This window comes from Branchiostoma lanceolatum, chromosome 3, assembly GCF_035083965.1.
Source record: "Branchiostoma lanceolatum isolate klBraLanc5 chromosome 3, klBraLanc5.hap2, whole genome shotgun sequence".
NCBI classification, from domain to species: domain Eukaryota; kingdom Metazoa; phylum Chordata; class Leptocardii; order Amphioxiformes; family Branchiostomatidae; genus Branchiostoma; species Branchiostoma lanceolatum.
The window spans coordinates 19,050,332-19,070,930 of NC_089724.1; the positions used below are offsets into that span (position 1 = coordinate 19,050,332).

The window sequence follows — 20,599 nt, forward strand, 5'->3', positions numbered from 1 at the left end:
GCTACAAAGAAAAAAAAATATTTCTTGTCACTTCTTCAGTGATTATATTGCCTAAGCATATCAGACGTTTAAAATGTTATAAAGTTACATCAAGTTTTAGACCTAGTAGTAGAATACATGAAATAGGATCATGAGATAAGTGAACTTGGGCTCTATGGTCTCCAGGATGTTTACCTTGGATTCTTTCTCAGCAGGTGATGTAGGTATGTTATCTTTCTGTGAAGGTTTAAGTATTGAGCGGGTGCCCAGACACTGGGCGGTTAGCACATGTACAGGAGGCTTGGCAGTCTTTTCTGGTTCCTCTAGAACGAAGTTTTCGTCATTCACAGGTGAGAAGAGACTTTCATTCATCGTAATCCTGAAACGTGCAAGGGAAAAACAAAGCATGCAGTATGGTAAATGTCAAAAGCAAATACCAAAGCAAACAATTGTTAGAATATGAATACTCATAACAAAAAAAAGATATTCATCTAAAGAAATATTGAACATGCATTACAATATGGTTACAAACAGTGTAAGAATCATACGATTGTAACATTCCGATTCCATGCAAATGCATTGCCAATAAAATAATGTTGGAACAAAGTATTTTTTCTTTAAAAAGGTTCTAATGGAATGGCCATCATATGCATACATGCAGAGCTTTTGCAGACCATAATAAAAAAATCTTAATACAACATTTTGCATAAAGAAGATCAACAAACTGCAAACTTCCCACACTTTGTATTTTCAGACAAACAGAAACAAAGCATATCTGTAGCATTTATCAGGTATCCCCTAATGCTAATTAAAAGACACCAGCCAATTTTACACTGCGTAGTCATTTCTTACCATTCACTCATCAATAACTAATTGGCAATGCAACACTCTGAATCATGAGTGCAGCCATCATCCATATTGCATTAACAAGTGGGCGTGAACACTGGTAGTGTCCTGTGACATCAGGATATGCAGGACAATATTCATACTCCTAGTCTAGTCTTGAATACAAAAGAGCTAACAAGATTCGCAAAGGCAGGTGGCACTTTGTATAATAATACCATGAGAAAGTAGAAGCAGGCTGGATTACATGCAAAATGGACATCCTCCACATCATCTTGATATACAGTATCATGTGTTTCCTGTCACATGCATGTGTGCCCACGTCTCCATCTACATGAAACCTTGATCCCTATGTCTTCCAGGAATACATCTACTTCATCAGTTTCAGTTCAGAATCATTTCTTTTCTATTCCAGCCTACCTACATGTACATGTATAACCAATTGTATTGTCAAAGCAAGTCATGTATACAATATTTTATTAGGACAGTTCCAGATTGTACTGGATTCCAATCTGTCCTGTGACATATACAATATTTTGTTCACACACACAAATGCCTGTCATACATGTTTGCTGGACCTTGCCAATATCAAAATTGGGTGATATTTTGTATATCATGTGTCTTCCATTATAGTTCCATATCATTTTCATGATCTACTGTAAAATACCTAATTCCACAAGATTCAATCTAAGCAATTTTGAGCTGGCAAGCAGATTAGACAAGCTATATTTTACAAAAGTCAATTTACCAGGGTGCATTACTGACCTGCAATTTGTAGGTCAATCCATTCTAGTCTAGTGGCGGTAGTAGAGCCAAATAATATTGTACATGTATCAACACCTCTTAGAAAACAGTTTACAGTACAAAGGAACATATAGTAAACAGATCATATCCCATGGGACTTATAAATAGATCATTAAGTGGGTGACCCTGCATGCCCTATGATGTCATTTTATCAATTCAGGGGTGACATTCACAGAAACATGGTGGATAGAGACTGTATGTTACTGCATTTAAATATAACTATTATAAAACCATATCAATTAAGTTTATTGGCTTCCATTTGTCTGCTTCTCATTTTCTAGATTTTCAATCTGCACAAATACAGGAATGAAACGTTTTCAAACATCATCATCAGATAATGAACGGGACACTTCCATCAATAATTGCATTCCACATAATACACTATAATTGCAACTTCAAACGCAATGCCAAAATGCAATGTGGGTCAAGGCCAATCTTGATTTAGAAATTGGCAAGTACTATATTGGGCTTAAATGCCTACAGTGCTCTTTAAAAGGATGGACAAAGGAGGCATGCAAATGGTGGAGAAAAAACCTTATCTGTACACGTTTGCCCTTTGGAAATTCCCATGGACAAACCAGCTATCTTTATGATCCACCACCTAAACCTTAAACCATTCTAGTACAGGGGTATTTTCTACACTGGGTCAAGTACATCACGACCTCACCATTACACATGATTCCATCACATAATTACATTTTCCTGGAGACTGTCTCCAAGTGATAAATGTGTTTCAGAAATAGAAGAATTATCTGTGATAGAAGGACTTAGGTCAATAAAGCTAATTCAGCCAGTTGATGCTATTGTCGCGGAGGCCAGAAACACTCAACTAAGTTTACGATTACAGGTATACTGGAATCTGTAGTGTAGGCTACAACTAGCCAGTGGTATATTAATTATTGTAATGAAATAATCAATATTGTCTGGCTTTCATGATTGGGTTATATTCCTGAATGATATCCTGGTTATGTTGGATGGAAGCCATATTAGTCTATTAGAATGTGACATATTACTAGTATATCATTTTAACCCACTTGTGAATGATATTGCCATACACATCATGAATGTCTACTTTAGCACACATGTACTGTGATGACAATGCAGTACATTGAATGACATTGTAACATTTAAGTGACTTAAAGTAATGAATGTTATTGGAATTAGAACTTTAGTATTCACATTTTTGTTATACTGTACATGTATATGAAAGCAAGAGATAGGTTCCTCCCACTGGTGTATTTTAGACTGTAGACAAACAGGAGAAAGTGTTATAACTGTGTCAGATAACTGCATATTTGTACGGTGTGCCCTCAATCACATCCACAGCCGTTCATTACATTTTACACACAACAAATACAGTTTCAGTGAGTTCCAAGTCTAGTAGCTCTACTTCTACACGAGCCATAAATGAGTGGTTGTGTACCTGTCAAAATTTTCATATCACATATTATTTACACTTCATTTATCGACAGACAGGTATGTATGCTGTTGGGCTTGAGCTACAAATCTGACAAAAATACCAAGAGCAAACGAGTCACAGGTTGTGAAAAGGCCAACATTGTGGCGTATTTCAATCTGACCAGAAGATATATTTGCTTGTGCAATAGTTGACCCCGCTCGACCTCATCCGGCACAGACGTGGGACATAACATCTGGACCCAACTTCAGAATCAAATGTCAAAACATCCCGAAAATTCGTCACTTCAGCAAAAACACCCCAGGCTGCAAATACAAAACACCTGCAGGATTTACTAAGTAATACCAACAAGTGAAACATCCATTCACATCGTTATGACAGTCGGCTCCCATATGAAGAAAATAAATGAGCGGAATTGGTCATATGGGGCTGGGGTCAGTCTGTAGGGAGAACAGACTGGTTTCTCAACTGTTGAAGGTTTCTGTCAAAATCACCAACCCAACCTAAAAACCTGGCAAGCGGCGCACTTCTCCTACAGTCACACGTGTGTTGGGCTCGAAACGGGCCTTGCTTACCTTCTACCACGGCGAAAACACGTCCGACAAGCTCGCAATCTGAGAAAATTTCCGACCGTCCAACAACGTTAGGAGAAATTTTGAATTTCATGGCCGTTACTTTAGGGTTGCGCAAATTCGTGCTCTGCGCATTCTACAGCGCAGGTTGAGATCATCCCCTTCGCAATGCATCCTGGGGAGAAATTAGATCTAACGAAGGTGAAAATTTGGGAACGAAAAATATCAAAGATTTATCGTTAATATGAATATGTGATAAGGAATGATTCTGTTATCATCATATCTGTAGTGTTGAGGGAAATGTTGATAAATATTAGGACACGTCAATCAATCGCTGAACGTGTTGCCATAAGGCAATGCATGATTGGTTTAGTTGGTATTGAGAATTTGGCGGGAAATCTAATATTCAATGCAGAATTTCTACTTTGTACCCAATAGTTTCAATAGACCAACTATCATTTTAGGACATACGTGTGCATTTATCATCTTTTGATTGATTTTGGTTATTTTTTCTGTTTATTTGAAGCAAGTTGTTGATATTTTTCAGAGTTTTGTCCCCGCCCGCCCGGTTCCCGCCATTGACGGGGATCCAGTCAGATCGCCGCTTGCAGACGACACTGTGGCGTTGCACCGGGCATGCGCACTTCATTTGAGTTGCGGCGCGAAAACTTTCCTGGGTGGTCAGTCCAGGACACATCGTTTCTGTAGCGTTGCGTTCATAGTCTGTCAAGTTTGTTAAATTTGGGAGGTTTTAGGTGATAGAGTCAGGATAGATCGGTCATCAGAACGTGACCTTGGAGACAGCCAGACTAACGTTCTCAAGCCAGACAAGCATCTTCAAGCTTACGCTTCAAGCTTACGCTTCCGTCTTTTCTGGCCTGCACTTCTGTTATTGTCGACGATCCACACGTTTGCGGACAAAACAATGCCGGGCACAGGAAGGTCACGGTCAGGTGGGCAGGCTGACAGGGAGCCGCGGGACGACGCGGCGGAGAACGGCGACTCTGCGGCCGGGGAGGGAGAGCCGGACGGACTGGGGGAGCAGGAGGGGGCCCTGGCGTCCCCGCCCGGCGGGAGCGAGGCGGACATGCCCGACAGGAGGCAGCTCAGGCACAAGTACAGGACGCTCATCAATGAAACTCAGAGTACGTACTGTATATTGTTCAAAAATTTAAAACACAATAGATGAAACCCCAGTTTACATTGTTATGATAAATAGGTCACTGTGTCTTTGAACACTAGGGTGTTGTCGGTTCTGTCTGTCATCTTGACAGTGATCAATTAGCATGGTAATGAATAACACATGCCTAACATAGCAAAATATGTTACTACATGATTTCAGAGTGGAAGTTTGCCCTATTTTCGAAATATCCAGAAAGATGTGTGACCAATGAGATTAATGACTGAAGACCTTTAGAATAAAATCATTTGATTAAACCTCCTTGGTGTAATCAAGGAGGTTTACCTCCTTGGTGTAATGAAGACATACTGCTAGCTGCTATTGCTAAGACCCCGTCCTTACTAAATCGCGCAAATCGCTCTAATCGCCGAAATCGCCCTGAGTCGCATTCCTTCACACCAGGGGTCGAATGAGCGCGAGTTGTAAAATCGCGTCCAACAGCTTGATCAACGGCGGACACGTTATTCGATTTGTCACCACTCTTACTGTTGTGTTCAATGACCTTCTTGTGTACTTCATCTTGAGGTTTTTCACCTTTAATAGTGCGGCATTACTTCCATGTTTTTGCGTATTTGGCCAACTCAGGCAGTCGGCACTTCAGCGTACACGCTCTGGTTTCGGTGGGATCCCTTGAGTTTCTTCTGAATCCCCACATCCCTGAAGATGGCAATCAGTACATGCGTTTTCGTCATTCCAAACGCCAAAATCGCCGTCCGATTCTGACATGTTTCCGCCGCATTCGGCGTAATATTCCAACAAGCTAGGAGGTAGATGAACATCGTATAATGAGCGGAAAGACTGAATTTGCAGATGACCCCTTAACCCATAACCGCGTCAATATACAAAGTAATGCGCCCAATGCGCATCAAGCCGATTTCGAGCGTTCATACTAAGTCGGAATGCGGGCAAATCGCAAGTGAACCACCTCCGGAGGTAGTTTCGCTGCAATGCGCTTTGGGCGATTTCAAATGCAATTTGGAGCGTTCATACTAAGCCACATCAATGCGATTTCGGGAATTTCAGCGATTCGGGCGATTTGCGTGATTTAGTATGAACGGGGTATAATATTGTTTTCATGTTGTAGCAACAGAGCAGCCTCCAAGTTCAAACATCATTTCTTTTCATCAACATGATTTTTTTAAACATCAAAATTTTGCAAACCTTCTCATCTACATCCTTACATTTAATATGTTGCTTGTGGCTTGGATCCTTCGAAAACATAATGTTGGCAACACACCACAACTGATGGTGGATATACATATTCAATGATCCAATGGCCCATGGTTATCTACCCTGGGAGCCAGACCGTGTGTTCGGTTACCCAACGCCTGCCTCATGCCCGAGCTTTAGTAACCTTTACCGGCCCCGCTCTCCCGCTGGCCCCGACGATCCACCAGCCCCCACTCTCCACTAGCCGAATTACAAGAACAAGAACAGACCCTTGAAACAGACTTACACAGTCTTCGTTCCCAAACTCATGCCCGAAGGCTAATTTCAAGGGAACAAACAGATACAGTAGCGTAAAAAGGTGAAAAAAAGATGGTCAGTAGTCAGTGAATATAGATCTATCTGATAGTTCTACATACATATGTGCCAAAGGCTGTAAAGCATCCATTCAATTATGTTGATGAAGGTTAGACGTCCAGGTAATAAAATATAGCACATGACAAGCAACTGAATAAAATTTTGAAACAGACGTTTTAGACAGCTGTATTTCGTCAGTGACAAAAGGGAAGAATTCAACTGGTCTTTCTACATTTGAGTCAGTTGAACTTCAAATCTATCTAACCAACTTTAAATGCTGCAGTGGTCAAACATTCCTATTCTTTTAGAAAACACTACTCCCAGCTGTTTCCACAAATCTGTGTAGAATAACTCAGGTTGTTTGATTCTTTCCTGCCACAGAGAACAGACTGGACCTGATTAGACCTGAATCCAAGGGTCTGAATGACATGCTAAACAAAGCCAATGGACTCTTCAAAAATGGTGAGTTCGAACAGAAATACGATTTACCTTTATCAATCTAATGGCAACATGCACAAGTTTGGCACCTAATGGCTAAGGACGTTGAATGTTATGTAACAATAAAGTCATGATTGTTTATGTTAGAATACATACTGTCAAACTTCAGATGTAGTAATGTAAGTATGCAAAATTTCAATCAATTTTCTGTGATTGACATCAGTTTAACATTTGCATTCATGTCGTCGTCTGTATTTAAAACTCTTCAATCTGTATGTCAAGTTTAATGTTGTATTCCTCATTAGTTAAAATGACCAGGGAGGCAGCCTTGGACTCCCAGTTCCTGGTGCTGGCATCAACGTTGGGTAATCAGAAGGCCAGTCAACTCCACACAGACTTTGTAACATTCGAGCCTCATGTGTTTGCAGATAAACTGGTTTGTATCCTGTTGCCTCTGCATTTCATATTATGTCAAGAGAGTAGCATGCTTTAGGGGTTACTGGTAAAATTACTGGATTGTACGATACTAGTGTATTAAAGTTTACTACAATTCCACTTTGGCAGAATGCTATACTGTAAACATATTTAAGTTTGTGTTCATTTGCTAGTGATTTCAATGTAAGGGGAAAATGGAGTGTGCGTGGTGTTTTTTTGAAGTTCAGTTCTTGATAGTCATATACTATACCGTACTGATGCCTTTATGGAACATAAACATGAAAGTACAAATGTAACATATCTCAATACATGTACATATAATTCATTGCAGTATTTTTTGTAAACAGCAAGGTGCCTGATCTTTTTGTGCTCTCCCCTGTTTGATTTTTCAGGTGAGCTTCATGACTGGCAGACGATCAATCCCCGAGGACCAAGATGAAGATGATGATGAGGGCAGGAGACGGGCCGTCAGGATACCCGCTGCTGGTTGGGATAAACTGGGAGATGATGCCAGGAGATACTTCAATAGAGCACCGGCATTCCACTTTCTGTATGTCTTCCTTTAAAGTCTTTTCCTTGGGTTACCGGTATCAATTTGGTAATCCTTGTGTTGCTAGGGAAATGTCTTGTTAGACCAAAATATTGGAATTCTGTGACTCTTAATGTGATGAGATATGAAGTGTTGAGAATGTTATGAAAAAGCTTATCTAGTTCAAACATTTACTTTTATGAAAGATTCAGAACTGTTCTTGTTGCCCTCAGGTATGGATCCTTTAACCGCGAGGCCAAGGCTCGTGAATCCAGGAAGCTGAATAGAAAGGATGCAAATAAGTCAATTGGTCCCAAAATCGTCCCCAAACAGGTGAAGTGCCAGTATAACATTGAGCGTTTTGGAACTGATATCATCATAGACATTTCAGTCTGTGTAAAATCATTGATACACTGATGATGACTGGTTATGTTTTTGTTGCACCATGCACATTTAATAGTATTCTTTAGCTCTAAGGGTGTTATTGCCTTTCCACTTCAGTACTTAATCTACCTTTCATGTAACAGGTGACAAATTCTGATGAGAACACAAGGGAGGTAACCACAGAAGAGGTGGAGTTCATTAATAAGGCCCTGAGGACTCTCACCATAGATGAGGGTGAGATTATTGTCAGCTTCCTTGTTGTACAAGTATTTTTTTTTACCCATGGAGCAATAGTAGCAATGCTTGTTTGCCATTTCAAAAATCCAGTAGCTTGAGTAACTTGTGTATTCACCATTGATGTAATTCTTACCATAAAGCACAGCATTGTTGGATACGTGAAAGTAGTAAAAAACTGTCTATCTCCTTTCAGATGGCAATGTGGATCCCATTGACTATTTTGAGTTTGTAATGGATCCAGCATCATTTGGGCGAACTGTGGAGAACATTTTCTACCTATCCTTTCTTGTCAAAGTAAGCAAGCCAACTGGGCTTTTTACCATGTCTACCACGTATGGCAATGTTTTTGTTTGCAAGGCATAGGTTGATGGTTCATATCTTTTAAAGACTACAAACTGCATTAAAAACGTGGGGTTCGGGTTAGCCTGTATTTACACAAGCTCTCGGTCGGAGGTTACTGGCGGTTACAGGACTGGCTGGCCAGGCTAGGGTTCGGGTGTAAAGCTTCAACGTTTGATTTGAAGATCTCTATGTGTCTGATGCTTTTTGCTTGCACACACACAAGCACATACATACACACACACACACACACACACACACAAACACGTATGAGTACGGAGAAATGCGTTGTTACACAGTCATAACAAGTTCATTTGAAGTATTTGGTGTAACCCAGAAAGTCTGCTTTTTTTCTTACAGGACGGTCATGCCCGAATATATCTAAATGATGATAACCTGCCAGTGATAGGTAGGAAAGTCCATGTTAGATTTTATGGTCAAAGCATATTGCCATTTCCTTTTGAACTGCACTGGGAGCTTACTTTATGCAACTTTACTGCTCCTGATGAACTAACCTTGCAATGTACATGTTGTATGGATCTAACATGTTGACATTTTGAACTATCCCTAACATTCATTAGATATCACATGCTTAAGATATTCTTCAAAGGGATTTTTCTGGATCAGAGTTAAACTGTACTTTGCCAACACCAAAATTGGACTTACCCAAATTTTCGACTGATAAGCTCTAGTCTTTGTCAAGGATTGACTTCTACCAACATAGATGAATTTTCAAGTAAATACTGTAAATGCATTTAAGTTTCCATGGTTTTAATTTTGTGATAGGGAGAAAATTGAGTGTTCGCAGTGATTTTAAGTTTGCATTTGAGACAATGGTTGACAAAGAGGTAGGAGGGCAAAAAATTTTGCGGTGGTTTTAAGTTCGCGGCAAATGGCTTACTGCAAAAACCTTGAAGATAAAACCACAGTGAACATTTCTGCATTTAAAGTAGATTTCTTATTAATGTGAATAACATGACCCTCGTTTCTGTATAAAGTCTGAAGATGTATGTGGTATATTGTGTAGAACCTGCAGAGCCGTATGTGGAAGCAGAGTCACACGACAGGGTGGAGCAGAACCAGGTAGTCGTATCCCTCACCGTGAACGACTGGAAGGTGCGTTACCTTGTTAGGCTACTATGTGAAAGTTGCTCGGTGTTTTTTTAAAACTTTGGGTTACTCGGTTGAAGACGTTAAGAGTTGTAGTGATATATGCTTCTTAAGCCAGGGATAAGCTGAACATGGCTATAATTCAATGCATCATAATGTTGCAGCGCATAAAGAAGGAGTTCCAGATCAGTTCCAGAGCTTTCCCGAGAAGAGTGGATGTGGAGAAGCCTGATGGGCCCAGCGGCAGCGGGGTACAGAATGGCCACACCAGCTCAGATGAGGAGGATGGACCAGTAAGTCTGCTCTGACATCAGACATTTGCAGGCACATGATACAGTCAAACATGTCTTACCACAAGTATCTGTACAGATCTGTTGATGGATAGGAATGAATGTAGACTTCTTTAGGGTGCATGTTTGCCTGAATGGTATAGGAAATCTAATGGTAATCTCCAAATTAGAGATGTTGTTTCATAAATTTTCTCAACATGGAAACTAATCCAACAGGGTATCTTGATATGTTGAAACAAAGAAAGGTGAGTCAAAACCCTTAAAAATTTGGGGAAGACATGCTACCAGTCCTTAAGTCATTGCCTTTCCTTTTGATGACATATCTTCTTCTTTGCAGACACCAAGGCGGAGGAGACCATGATGTTCACATTGCATATCAAAAGAAGCAAGGACCTCTGTGCCTTGATAAAGTCGCATTACCTCTTGAGATAACCAAAGTTATTTTTTCCATTGGATTGGCCTTTTAAATTTAAAAAAAAATGTATGTAGGAAAGTTATATCTATTTGGCTTATGACTAGGGGAACATCTTTACTTCATTACATTCTAGATGACTAAGGAGCAAGTAGGTTGTCTTTTTTATGTGTAAAAACAAAGCCACTGTTTATAGACTTCCAGTTGGCAACACTATAGGAGCGTCAAACAGACATCTGCTGGGAAAGAGAGTCAATGATGTGCTGTATGTGTTGGATGAATACTGCATTACTTAGGTGTACCATCTGAATACATACATTATATGTAAGATGTCACTTGTACGACGTATATTTGTATCCCAGAGTGAAATATTTTTGATGTACTGTATTTTACAATGGAAACTTGATTAGTACTAAGGTCAGGGTTACTATCACAGAAGGGAATTGTGGTAGATGTTGGAAAGTTGAAAAGTCTTGTGGAGATTTTGTGTGCCTAGAATGAATAAGTCATAAAACCATGCATTTGTCACTAAGCAAGTCATTGATTTGATGATTCTTGTCTATTAACAACAGTGATGTTGATATTGTGATAAGATTATCTTGTCAGTCTTATCAGCTAGCGGTGCCCTTGTCACCTGTCTTAGTAGTAAGTTTACTGTTGAGCATACTTCTCACTTAAAACAACTGAACAGCAAAGTATCTTTATGACAGCAAGAAGTTTTAAGTAATCTGGTTTAAAGAAGTGGAGAGAAGTAAGACAGAAAAGTACATGTATATGCATTATGTGCACATGCAGAAAAGTGCAATATAGGACAAGGATGGGTCTAATCACTACTACAGGTACATGTTGTAGACCTTCCTGCAATAACTTTCATTTCAGTAATTGCAGTGGCCATAGGGCCCAAGATTATCAAATTAAATATCTTTTTAATGTTGGTTTCGATCCCACTCTTACTAGGTCTATACTACAGCCATATGTTAATAAGATCTTCAGGAAAACATTCATTTCCTGTATTTGTTAGGAAAAAAGAATGAAACATTCCAAGGTTGCAGTATAGTATGACAGTCATTGTGACTCAACCCATCAATCTTTTTATTACTAATTCTCTGATAACTTAAATGTTCTTACATAGTTGATTATTTCTTGTTGAATTGTTACACCTTTTGATAACGTTTGGCCTTCAATTTCTGCAGGAAATTTTGGAGCAGTCAGTTACTTCAGTTACTTAACACTTTCACATTTGTTGTACTAACTAATATTATTAATGCTATTAAAATAGTAGATTTCTAGTTCAAAGCATAAAGTTCTACATATGGTAAAGAGTTAATGCAACTGCTTTATAACTAAGTATAGTTTCACGATAAGCATCCTGGTAAGTCTCAATCATATTTTCTATTATTTGTATGTTAAGTTGGTAAGTTTCTAACAAACTGTTGCAATAAAGTTTTATGCATCATTTGATACTGACATGAAAAGTGTTTCCTTCTATATTCAAACATTATCTGTAATTACCTTTGCCAAGAAGATTATGTTTTTGGTAGCATTTGTATGTATGTATTTACCAGAAAAGGAGCTTTGGATGGATTGTCATGAAATTTGGTGTGTGGTCATGTCTTGTGTCCGGTTGGATATCTCGAGTTCTGGACATGCTATTGTCATGATTTTTGAGTGGTATATAGCTCTTAGGCTCGGGGACAACATTCTCCCACGCATAACTGTCCCACAATGTCAAATCTTAAAATTGCAATGTTTTATTAATTTCTATCGGGGAAAACTGGAATACATGTATAAAGCTGACGTCAACATAATGCTAATATTAAAATTAAGTTCCAACCAATATGTGTACATGGGGTTTGGTTCCCTCTATTGGCTGTACTGCTGTACCAAATTACTTCAGTAGAATTGAATTAAACATTACAAAAAGGATTCTGGACTTAAACTTAATCAGCTTTAAAAACAACTTAGTTACAATACTATTGAGTACTAATGCACCTTGCACACTTGTATAGTTATAAACTTATATCTAGTGGGACCTGGCAAAATTAAATGTTTTACCTAGCTGCCTTCTATCAATCCCTTATCTCACTCTCTTATATCAATTGGCAGACTCCTTTCAGTTTTCTCCAACAGTGATCAGCTATCATGTAACCAGAAGTTCATTAACTAACATGTTCAGTAAACAGATCACTGGACCAGTTTGACCCTATCTTTTATAACCTTGAACCTGGGGTTCTTGTTGATCTTCTTGTGGAAAGTTGCCAACAATTTTTCCTCTGTCCTTGTCTTGCTATCCCCTCCCCGAGCATGGAACTCAGCAAGCACCTGCATTGGAGCGTTACACAGTATGAGTGAACATGTATGTGTAAACAAAGCAGAAACAATTGTTATTTTCTCTCCCTTTTGGAGGGCTGATGGTGAGTTAGGGTTTAAGTACATTTTGTGCAGGGCTCGAAATTCATTTTTGGAAATAGGTGCACTGGTGCACCCAACTAAAAAAATTAGGTGCACAGAAAGAATTTTGGTTGCACCACAAAATAAAGTTGAATGCCAGCAAAACATAATTACAAAGTTTAACGCTCTCAAGAACTTCAATCTGGGATTCTATAGCTAACATCAAAATTTCAAAAAACAAGTTATACATCAAATAAAGTACAACTATTACAAATTATATTACTTTTTCTGATACATTTTAAAGGCATCCAGAGCATTTTATGAGGCTTGAAACTTGAATAAAAAACTCAAATTTCTAGTCATTCATACACATAGTAAGTTTCAATAACACTATACCATTACATATCAACATTAAAGGAGCAAAGATACGATGTCGTTGTGTGGTGAGAACTGATAGAAAATCCAAGCCCAAAATAGACTGATCTTGACTGTCCATCCAAATTAGCGGTTCGACCAATGAGAGAGTGACTGCATGTCCGTCACATATTTGCATTTTTATGTATTAATTTTGCATTTCTACGTTTTGACGGAGGTGGGTGGGGCTATGGTATCGGTCTATTTACACTAGGCGCGTGAAACTAAAATATCACCATGTAGCTTATTTTTGTGCCGCTTTTGAGCACTTTTGATAAGAAATCCGCACGCAAATGTGGTAAACAGTGGCATTAAATATAAATGTCATCAAGATTACAGCAACTAGAGTATTTCCAGTTTTCAAGCCTCATAAAATGCTCTGGGTGCCTTTAAGAATATTCTGTAAACTAGTGCACAGTAGTACCTTTTTTTCAAAGGCCTATTGCCTACAAAACTATCTAGGTGCACTGGTGCACCCACAGTCAAAAATTAGGTGCACAGTTCCAATTTTGGGTGCGCACGGGTGCACATGCACCCACTATTTCGAGCCCTGTTGTGTAAAGTTAAAGTCACCTTATTTCTGTACACAGTATAAAGCACCCACCAACAAGATTTCGATCATCATTAGTTGCTCACTGTTGAATGCTTCATATTGTGTACAGAAATAACTTGAAAAACTTTTATTATGTCGATTACAGTAACCTTCATAAGAATACAGTTCAAGTCCCATTTTGGATCAAACACCATTCCAGCATGAGTCTGTTCAAATAACATAGCCTTTCACAAAGAGCTGCAAGAAAATGTTATTCATTTTACGGCAATTTCATTCAAGATTTCACACTCATATGGTACAAAGAATGTGCTGATACCTTTTTCTTCAGTTTCTTGACAGACAGCTCATGGTCACCTGCCTTCAGAAGTACTGTACTAATCACTGATTCCCATGGGAATTTAGCTCGAATGGGCAAAAACAACCTCAAATTACAACAAAATACACAAGTCAGTAATCATGTATTAGTTACATTTTGCTTATATGATCAGGTGAAAGGTTAACAATTTCTGAAAAAAAATGTTTAAATTACACAGACATGCTATTGGCATATTTCCTACAGCAAGAATTTTATCTTTACACACTCTATATATCTGTGACTGTTTCCCTGAAACTACCCAGCCTTCTCAGGTGTGAAAAGTTCAACTGTTAGATTGGATGGGCATGCTGTACTAGTGTTGTATCAACCTGCTGACCTACTAGTATACCTGGTTTGGCTGTTTGTTCCACAGCCTCCTCTGGTTCATCCAACTTTTTCTTCTTTGGTTGTTCCTCCCTATTCTCTGTATCTAAATTGAAAGCATATAGAAATATAAATCTTCACATGCTGAATGTTTTGATACCCCAAAATCATGTGAAAGACTTCATAAAATGTCATTTCAACACTGGAAATACACAGAAAATTTAGCCATGACTATCCCCTACATGGTATCCAAAGATCTGACTGTAACATGCAAACTACCATCTTTTCACAGTTTGACGAACAAAACTCATGCTCATCTTTCTGGGCAAGTCTGACACCATTTGGACAACAAAAAGGCAGCCACAATTTACAAACAAGCACCCACATGGTAAAGGGAGTTGTAGTAACGGGGTACATGTGTATAATAGACTTAAATGTTCATATTTGCATAAAACAACTCACTAGTACCCTTTTCCATAACTTCTTCTTTGCTTGAATCTTCTTCAACGTCTTGTTGCTTTCTCTTCTTCCTTTTGGCTTTTTGAGGACCACTGGCATCATCTTGCGTTGGTTGACACTCTTCATTTTCAGTTGACTTCATTTTTTTCTTATCCTCTCTTCTCTCTACTGTGCCATTTTCCAACTGAATTTCTTCAGTCTTCTTACTCTTCTGCTTCTTTAGCTTTGTAAGTGTCTCACCATCAACATTTTCCTTGGACCTGTCCTTTTTCTCTTTTTTGTTGGCTTTCAGTCTTCTCTCATCTTTCCTCTGTCGTTTACTGATCTTGCCACTTTCCTCTTTGGAATCACTGTCTAAGAGTTTGTCTTCAGTTGAGTGGTCTTTAATAACATCTTCTTTCTCTTGTTCTTCTGATTCCTGAAAAGGGGAAGTCACATCAAATTGTTTAGTTTTTCAAGTGGCCTTACTTTGGGTTAACAAACTGTTCACAGTAAACAGTTCAAACAACTTTATCCAACAAATTCATCCAACATTTCAACGTAACAAACATCTCAGTCGGTGACTGGAACTTTGACAGGTTGGAGTACAGGTAAACACAAATGTTGGTCAATCAGTGATATAACAAACTAATTTAGAACACAAACACACACACAGACCAACTTCTGTTTCTCCTGGTCCTGCTGCTGCTCCTTCTGCTGTTGTTGCTGAGCAGCAGAGAACACCTCCCACACCTGGCTTACTAGGTGGTTGTTGTGGATCCGCAAGCTGTTCTTCACAAAATTCTGTGAGAATTCAAAAGACATTCAAAAATCTGAATAATTTGTAACGCCTGGGAATTCTGAGCTTATTTTCTTTATGAAGACCATGTTGTGTTTCATCAACAATGGCTACTGCTACATGGTAGTACATGTATACAAGGCTTGTTATGGATAATGTCTGTAATCTTTTATCCAAAGTGTCCAACTAGTGAGTGCTATACAGTGGAGTAGCCTCGCCCAACACAAACCTCAAACTTGGCCTTTTTCCTGGGAATGTTGGAATATCCTGACAGTCTCTCCCACAGATTTCTTACTTGTGGAGAAGCATTGACATCGTTCATGGACTTCTGGACTTGCTACAGAAACAAAACAGGTAATGCTCTGCCACTTCCTTTTAGACAGCCAATATCAGCAAAGGAATAAGAGCAGAAATAGCAAAATGTTACTTTGGAAATCATAAAAGACATTTGTTTACAGTTTTCATAAGTAGTAAGATTTGACATACTTTTAACCAGGCATCCTGCTTGGCCTCCCCTTTGGTCATCCTGTGTCCTGTGACGCCCTTACCTCCATACTTGTCTTCTTCACTGATACACTGTGTATGACTCTTGTAGTCATCTCCCCTGTAGTTTGGATCACAGGGATAGAATCATGCTGGTGTGCATGGTGCATACACATCAACAGTATCAACTCTCAATGAAAACATCGCGGACTTGAGTGACAATACCTTCAGCTTCACCCTAGTCATTCCTTAGGGACAGTACGAAATTTAGTGGGTGGGGGGGTGTTTTGTAGGGCCAAGGAAAAATAAAAGATGCCTGGGGGAGGGCCAAGGAAAAAAAATTGGCTTGGGGGGAGGGCCAAGGAAATTTTTCTCGGAGTTAGCAGTACCTTAGCATAAGTCTACCAGCATCATTTGCCCCTCAAAATGCAGGAAATAGCGTTTCAGTGGGTAAAGATGTAAAAATTTACCCGGGCCGCCGGAAGCAAGGCCGCGGACTCACCTACATTGTGTAGAAGAGGGCCTGCATGCCCTTTTTCTTAAGGCGTAATGCAGCGTTTTTCGTCTTCGTAATCCATAGGCAGGCGCCCAAAATCAACCTAATTCGTAATCAGTACATTAGCCGTAACCCGTACAAATGTGTAATTGGTCGCTTTCATTCTACGTAAACAGCAGGCAGTTACCTTTATGCAACATTAAGCGTAATCCATAAATTACAAGTAAAGCGTAGGCTGATTTCAAAATAGTCCAATTCACAAACGAGCGCCTCGCGTCATCATGTCCGTGACAAATTTTCCTATTAAAATCCCCCTAAGTATACAGTGGTACCTAGAGCATTGTGCTGATAGGCAACGCAAGCAAAGAGCTCAGCAAAGAACATCAGAGTACCCTGGGTACGGGCCTCTCTCGATCGATGACGTGTGACTACTACTACATCTGTGTATAACCCCGAGATCTTACGATGGTCCCTCTATGATGCATGTACTTCTAGTACTTGTTTACCCAATGCTCAAAAATAACTATCAGTTGCACCATCCAAAATCACATTACACTGTCTACTTCACTCAAGGCCAAGCTGTGATGTTCATTGTTATTCATTGCCACTCCCATGTCAGAGGTGAAACTTCGAGATTCCAATAGTTTGAGTCACAATAAGCTCCAGAGCGACCAGACAGGTTCAACTTCATTTCATGCAGAAGTAAATAGTAGTTTACCATGGCGGATCATCACTACTAAGATATCTCTAACATTATCGTCCGATTCGTGCCTCACGAGTGGGAACATATTTACTGTACAAATTCTAGATGATCTCTGAGGAACTTTTGCATTGCGATGTAGAAAGTTATATATATGTAATAGTAACACTTTTTTTCATAGTAGAAGGCATGTGCTGCCATGTGTATGGCTGCTAACTCTTTTGAAAAGACCAGAACAGTTTTCTACGCTTTCTGACAGGCTTTCTCGCACTGAATGTATCTTCGGGTTTATAGTTGCCACATGTTATGCTCAAAAGTTACAAAAAAGTTGTTTAATCGGGTGGCAAAATACATATACGTGTCAAGGTGGGGCAAGGACATTATATAGGAATGGGGTGGGGTAATTGGTTTGGTAGGTAATGGACGCGACCATGCCAGATTATAAATTACAGTCACTGTCAGTGCATTTGCTATATCGATTCAGATTAATGCTGCCACGGGGGCACAAAATTAGTGTCTTTTACAAGAGCGCATGTTAGCTTACCATGTTTTCATTGGTAGAGCCATTACATTGTGCAATAAGACCGTACTTCCTTCAAATACGTTGGAGTGGAGTTGCCAGAACTTAAACGTATGTGATAGCATAGGTCCCTTTATAACGTCACATTATTATTTCTCAATACACGAAAATAGAAATTTCCGCCATCAAAGGTTTTTATTCATAAGCAAGCTGTGGAGTGTGGTGTTTACCAGCTCAAATGTGGCCTCCCATTTCAGTTGTGAAAGTTCGTAGTTCAATAGTGCCTCGTATTATAAGTTAACAAACAGGTTAGACTCCATTTGATACAGAAGTCATTGTGTGTGACCTAACATTAGTCTAGACTTGGTCATTATCACTCATACGTTTAATGCAAAGAACTAAGTTAGGATGCTTTTCAAGTTATCTCCAAGACGATCACCAGCTTTGACGCAAGAGTTCAGCCTCTAGGTGTGTGAGTTTTGACTGAGAATTTAGGGTAGAGCGTAGAGAGACTGACTGAATTTAGCGTCATATGTAGCCCCAGAATGTCTTTATGGCATTCTTTCTAAAAGTAAGGTGTCAAATTCTTCATTATGTTTTAATACTAGTAGTACAGGGCACATTCGTTTTATTTTTGCCGACCGAAGTTATCCTCGTAGGACATATATACGTAATAAAGTTTTGTTGTGCTAAATTTTCTTTGCCGATTCTTTTTTTGTCACTAATGGAGATGTCACCAAGCATAGTCTACCAGTAGAATTCTCCCCTCAAAATGAAGGAAATAGCGTTTCTGACGGTCAAGATTTCAAAATTTTCCCGGGCAATGCATGTTGATCATTCGGTCTACTACAACGTTATCTTACCCCTGCCCCCCTCCATACGAAATTTCCACCTTCCGCCCACTCTGTTTTGTGTCATTGTTTATATATATCAATGGTTTGGGGGGCAGTTTTAATGTTAAAGAAAGGGGGGAGAGCCAAGGAAATTTTTTTAGCTGGGGGGGAGAGCCAGGGGAAAAAAATTGAGCAGGCGGGGGTGGGCCAGCGAAATTTTTTCTGACCCAACATCCCCCGCACAGGCCCTCCCTCCGCTAAACATCGTACCGTCCCTTATGATGGCTCAGTAACGACTGCTACACAGTACTCTAATCATATTTACTATACTGCTTCTAGTACCAGACATGCAGTATGTACAATGTAGGTACTTACTAGAACAATGGGTGTGGCACTTACCAAAAGTCTTTGCCACAGTCCAGACAGGACAACATGTCACAGCTGCGACAGGCAGTCAGGTAGTGTTTCTCCACCTGGTTTTTCTTCACAGTCTGCCCACAGGCGTTACAGTTGAAGAACACCATGACAAAACAGAATTCTGCACCGAAAAGAAATAGCACAGATTCATTTTACTAGTATATAACGTTAGTATACAGGATACTAGCATTTCTATGCAGCATTGTTCCGGTAAAGATATCCGCTATACAAGCTACAAGAACATCTACTAACGTTAGTATCATATATATGCAGTGGTCCACTGCATATCGGACTGGCCATAACATGGTTCAGTACAGTAGATGCACGTGTTGCAAAGCAAGCTACGATCTCCATGGCCCATGGACAACGTGCAACGCGTACGTATACACACGCGTCTTTACCACCGCTTGTCTCGCCGGCTTCTTATCCTATGTGGTCTCTCATGATTAAAAAATAAATGCACGAGCTTTTGTGCCGTTTCTATAGTATATGTCTGCTTCACTTGTGCGTGCACGCTCTCTGCCCCCCTCCCACTCCTCTAAGAGACAGTGACGGCTTTATTCTCAACAATTAGCCAAAAAAAGGCACCAACAGTTGTATTATCATGTCCCAGCTCAAAAGTCAACTTAAACACGTCACACTTACACCGTTCCTCCTCAACTGAATTGAGTTTCAACCAAAAGAAAACTAGCGAGATGTCTTTCCGAACTTTCGCACTCCTTACGCCACCATCTTGGAACTCAACACTTTAAGATAGGGGTGAGGAGTTATTTTAACTTCCCAAGGATGACAATTTATCAGGATTGATTTTTACATTTAATGACTTAATTGACAAACTTAAATGATGTTGCCTTAAAAATGCTATCTTAATAGGTGGATGTGACTATAACGATTAATATTAAGATTTCTTAAAATCAAACACCCCCACTACAGAAATATCAATCAAGGCAACCCAATTTATTCAGATTATAAGAAATACGCCATTGTCACGATTGTGGGGGTGTAGCTCAGTGGTAGAGCGCTTGCTTCGCATTTAAGAGGCCCCGGCACCTCCAGGATCTTTTACAGACCACTTTGATATGTCTTACTTGTTCGGGTGGATTCTCGACGTCCTAGGTATCCTAGGTACCCTCGATTTCCAGGACAAAACTGAGTAAGTTGCAGTCATTGTCAGGTTGAACTTCATGAACTTGTGGTTGTGTTGGCTCAAACTTCACCAAAATACATGGTTGTACCTTGTCAGTCACAGAGTGTATTCACTTTCAAAATAGTTAAATTTCCATAGATAGGGATTTTTGAGCAATTTCATAGGGTGTTGACAGGATGTTCCGGAGCCCAATTATGGTAACGTTAGCCTTTGTCACTGCTAAATCTTTGTCACTG

General features: G+C 39.6%; 3 protein-coding genes across 42 annotated transcripts in view; 1 reads left to right on the forward strand and 2 right to left on the reverse strand.

Annotated features, from left to right (window-relative positions):
- Nucleotides 1-3,762, reverse strand: part of LOC136430830 (microtubule-associated protein futsch-like) — a 38,890-nt gene extending 35,128 nt beyond the window's left edge. For 29 of the 37 annotated variants that reach the window (XM_066421826.1, XM_066421840.1, XM_066421843.1 and 26 more), the window contains exons 1-2: nt 3,619-3,762; nt 175-358 (exon numbers count right to left, since the gene is read on the reverse strand). In XM_066421826.1, the coding sequence (XP_066277923.1) occupies nt 175-351 (177 nt within the window). In that variant the 5' untranslated portion in view covers nt 352-358; nt 3,619-3,762. The remainder of the gene's footprint in view (nt 1-174; nt 359-3,618) is intronic. The other 8 variants (XM_066421860.1, XM_066421861.1, XM_066421856.1 and 5 more) reach the window with 1 other exon arrangement.
- Nucleotides 3,763-4,223: 461 nt separating this feature from the next.
- Nucleotides 4,224-11,954, forward strand: LOC136430835 (EP300-interacting inhibitor of differentiation 3-like). Its single transcript, XM_066421866.1, has 11 exons — nt 4,224-4,760; nt 6,701-6,781; nt 7,063-7,193; nt 7,585-7,742; nt 7,955-8,054; nt 8,249-8,339; nt 8,536-8,636; nt 9,042-9,090; nt 9,709-9,797; nt 9,956-10,084; nt 10,419-11,954. The coding sequence occupies exons 1-11, from the start codon at nt 4,541-4,543 to the stop codon at nt 10,440-10,442; spliced, it is 1,173 nt and encodes a 390-aa protein (XP_066277963.1). The 5' UTR covers nt 4,224-4,540; the 3' UTR covers nt 10,443-11,954.
- A 274-nt stretch (nt 11,955-12,228) lies between these two features.
- LOC136430834 (cell growth-regulating nucleolar protein-like) lies at nt 12,229-19,967 on the reverse strand. 4 transcript variants are annotated; one of them, XM_066421865.1, is made up of 9 exons: nt 19,862-19,967; nt 19,199-19,337; nt 16,254-16,371; nt 15,997-16,104; nt 15,647-15,772; nt 14,999-15,407; nt 14,556-14,636; nt 14,168-14,253; nt 12,229-12,815 (listed from the first exon to the last, which is right to left on the reverse strand). In XM_066421865.1, the coding sequence occupies exons 2-9, from the start codon at nt 19,321-19,323 to the stop codon at nt 12,678-12,680; spliced, it is 1,191 nt and encodes a 396-aa protein (XP_066277962.1). In that variant the 5' UTR covers nt 19,324-19,337; nt 19,862-19,967; the 3' UTR covers nt 12,229-12,677. The 4 variants fall into 4 exon arrangements, with proteins under 4 accessions (XP_066277962.1, XP_066277960.1, XP_066277961.1 ...); XM_066421863.1 differs by having other exon boundaries at nt 14,544-14,636; XM_066421864.1 differs by having other exon boundaries at nt 14,993-15,407.
- Between the last annotated feature and the right edge of the window lie 632 nt (nt 19,968-20,599).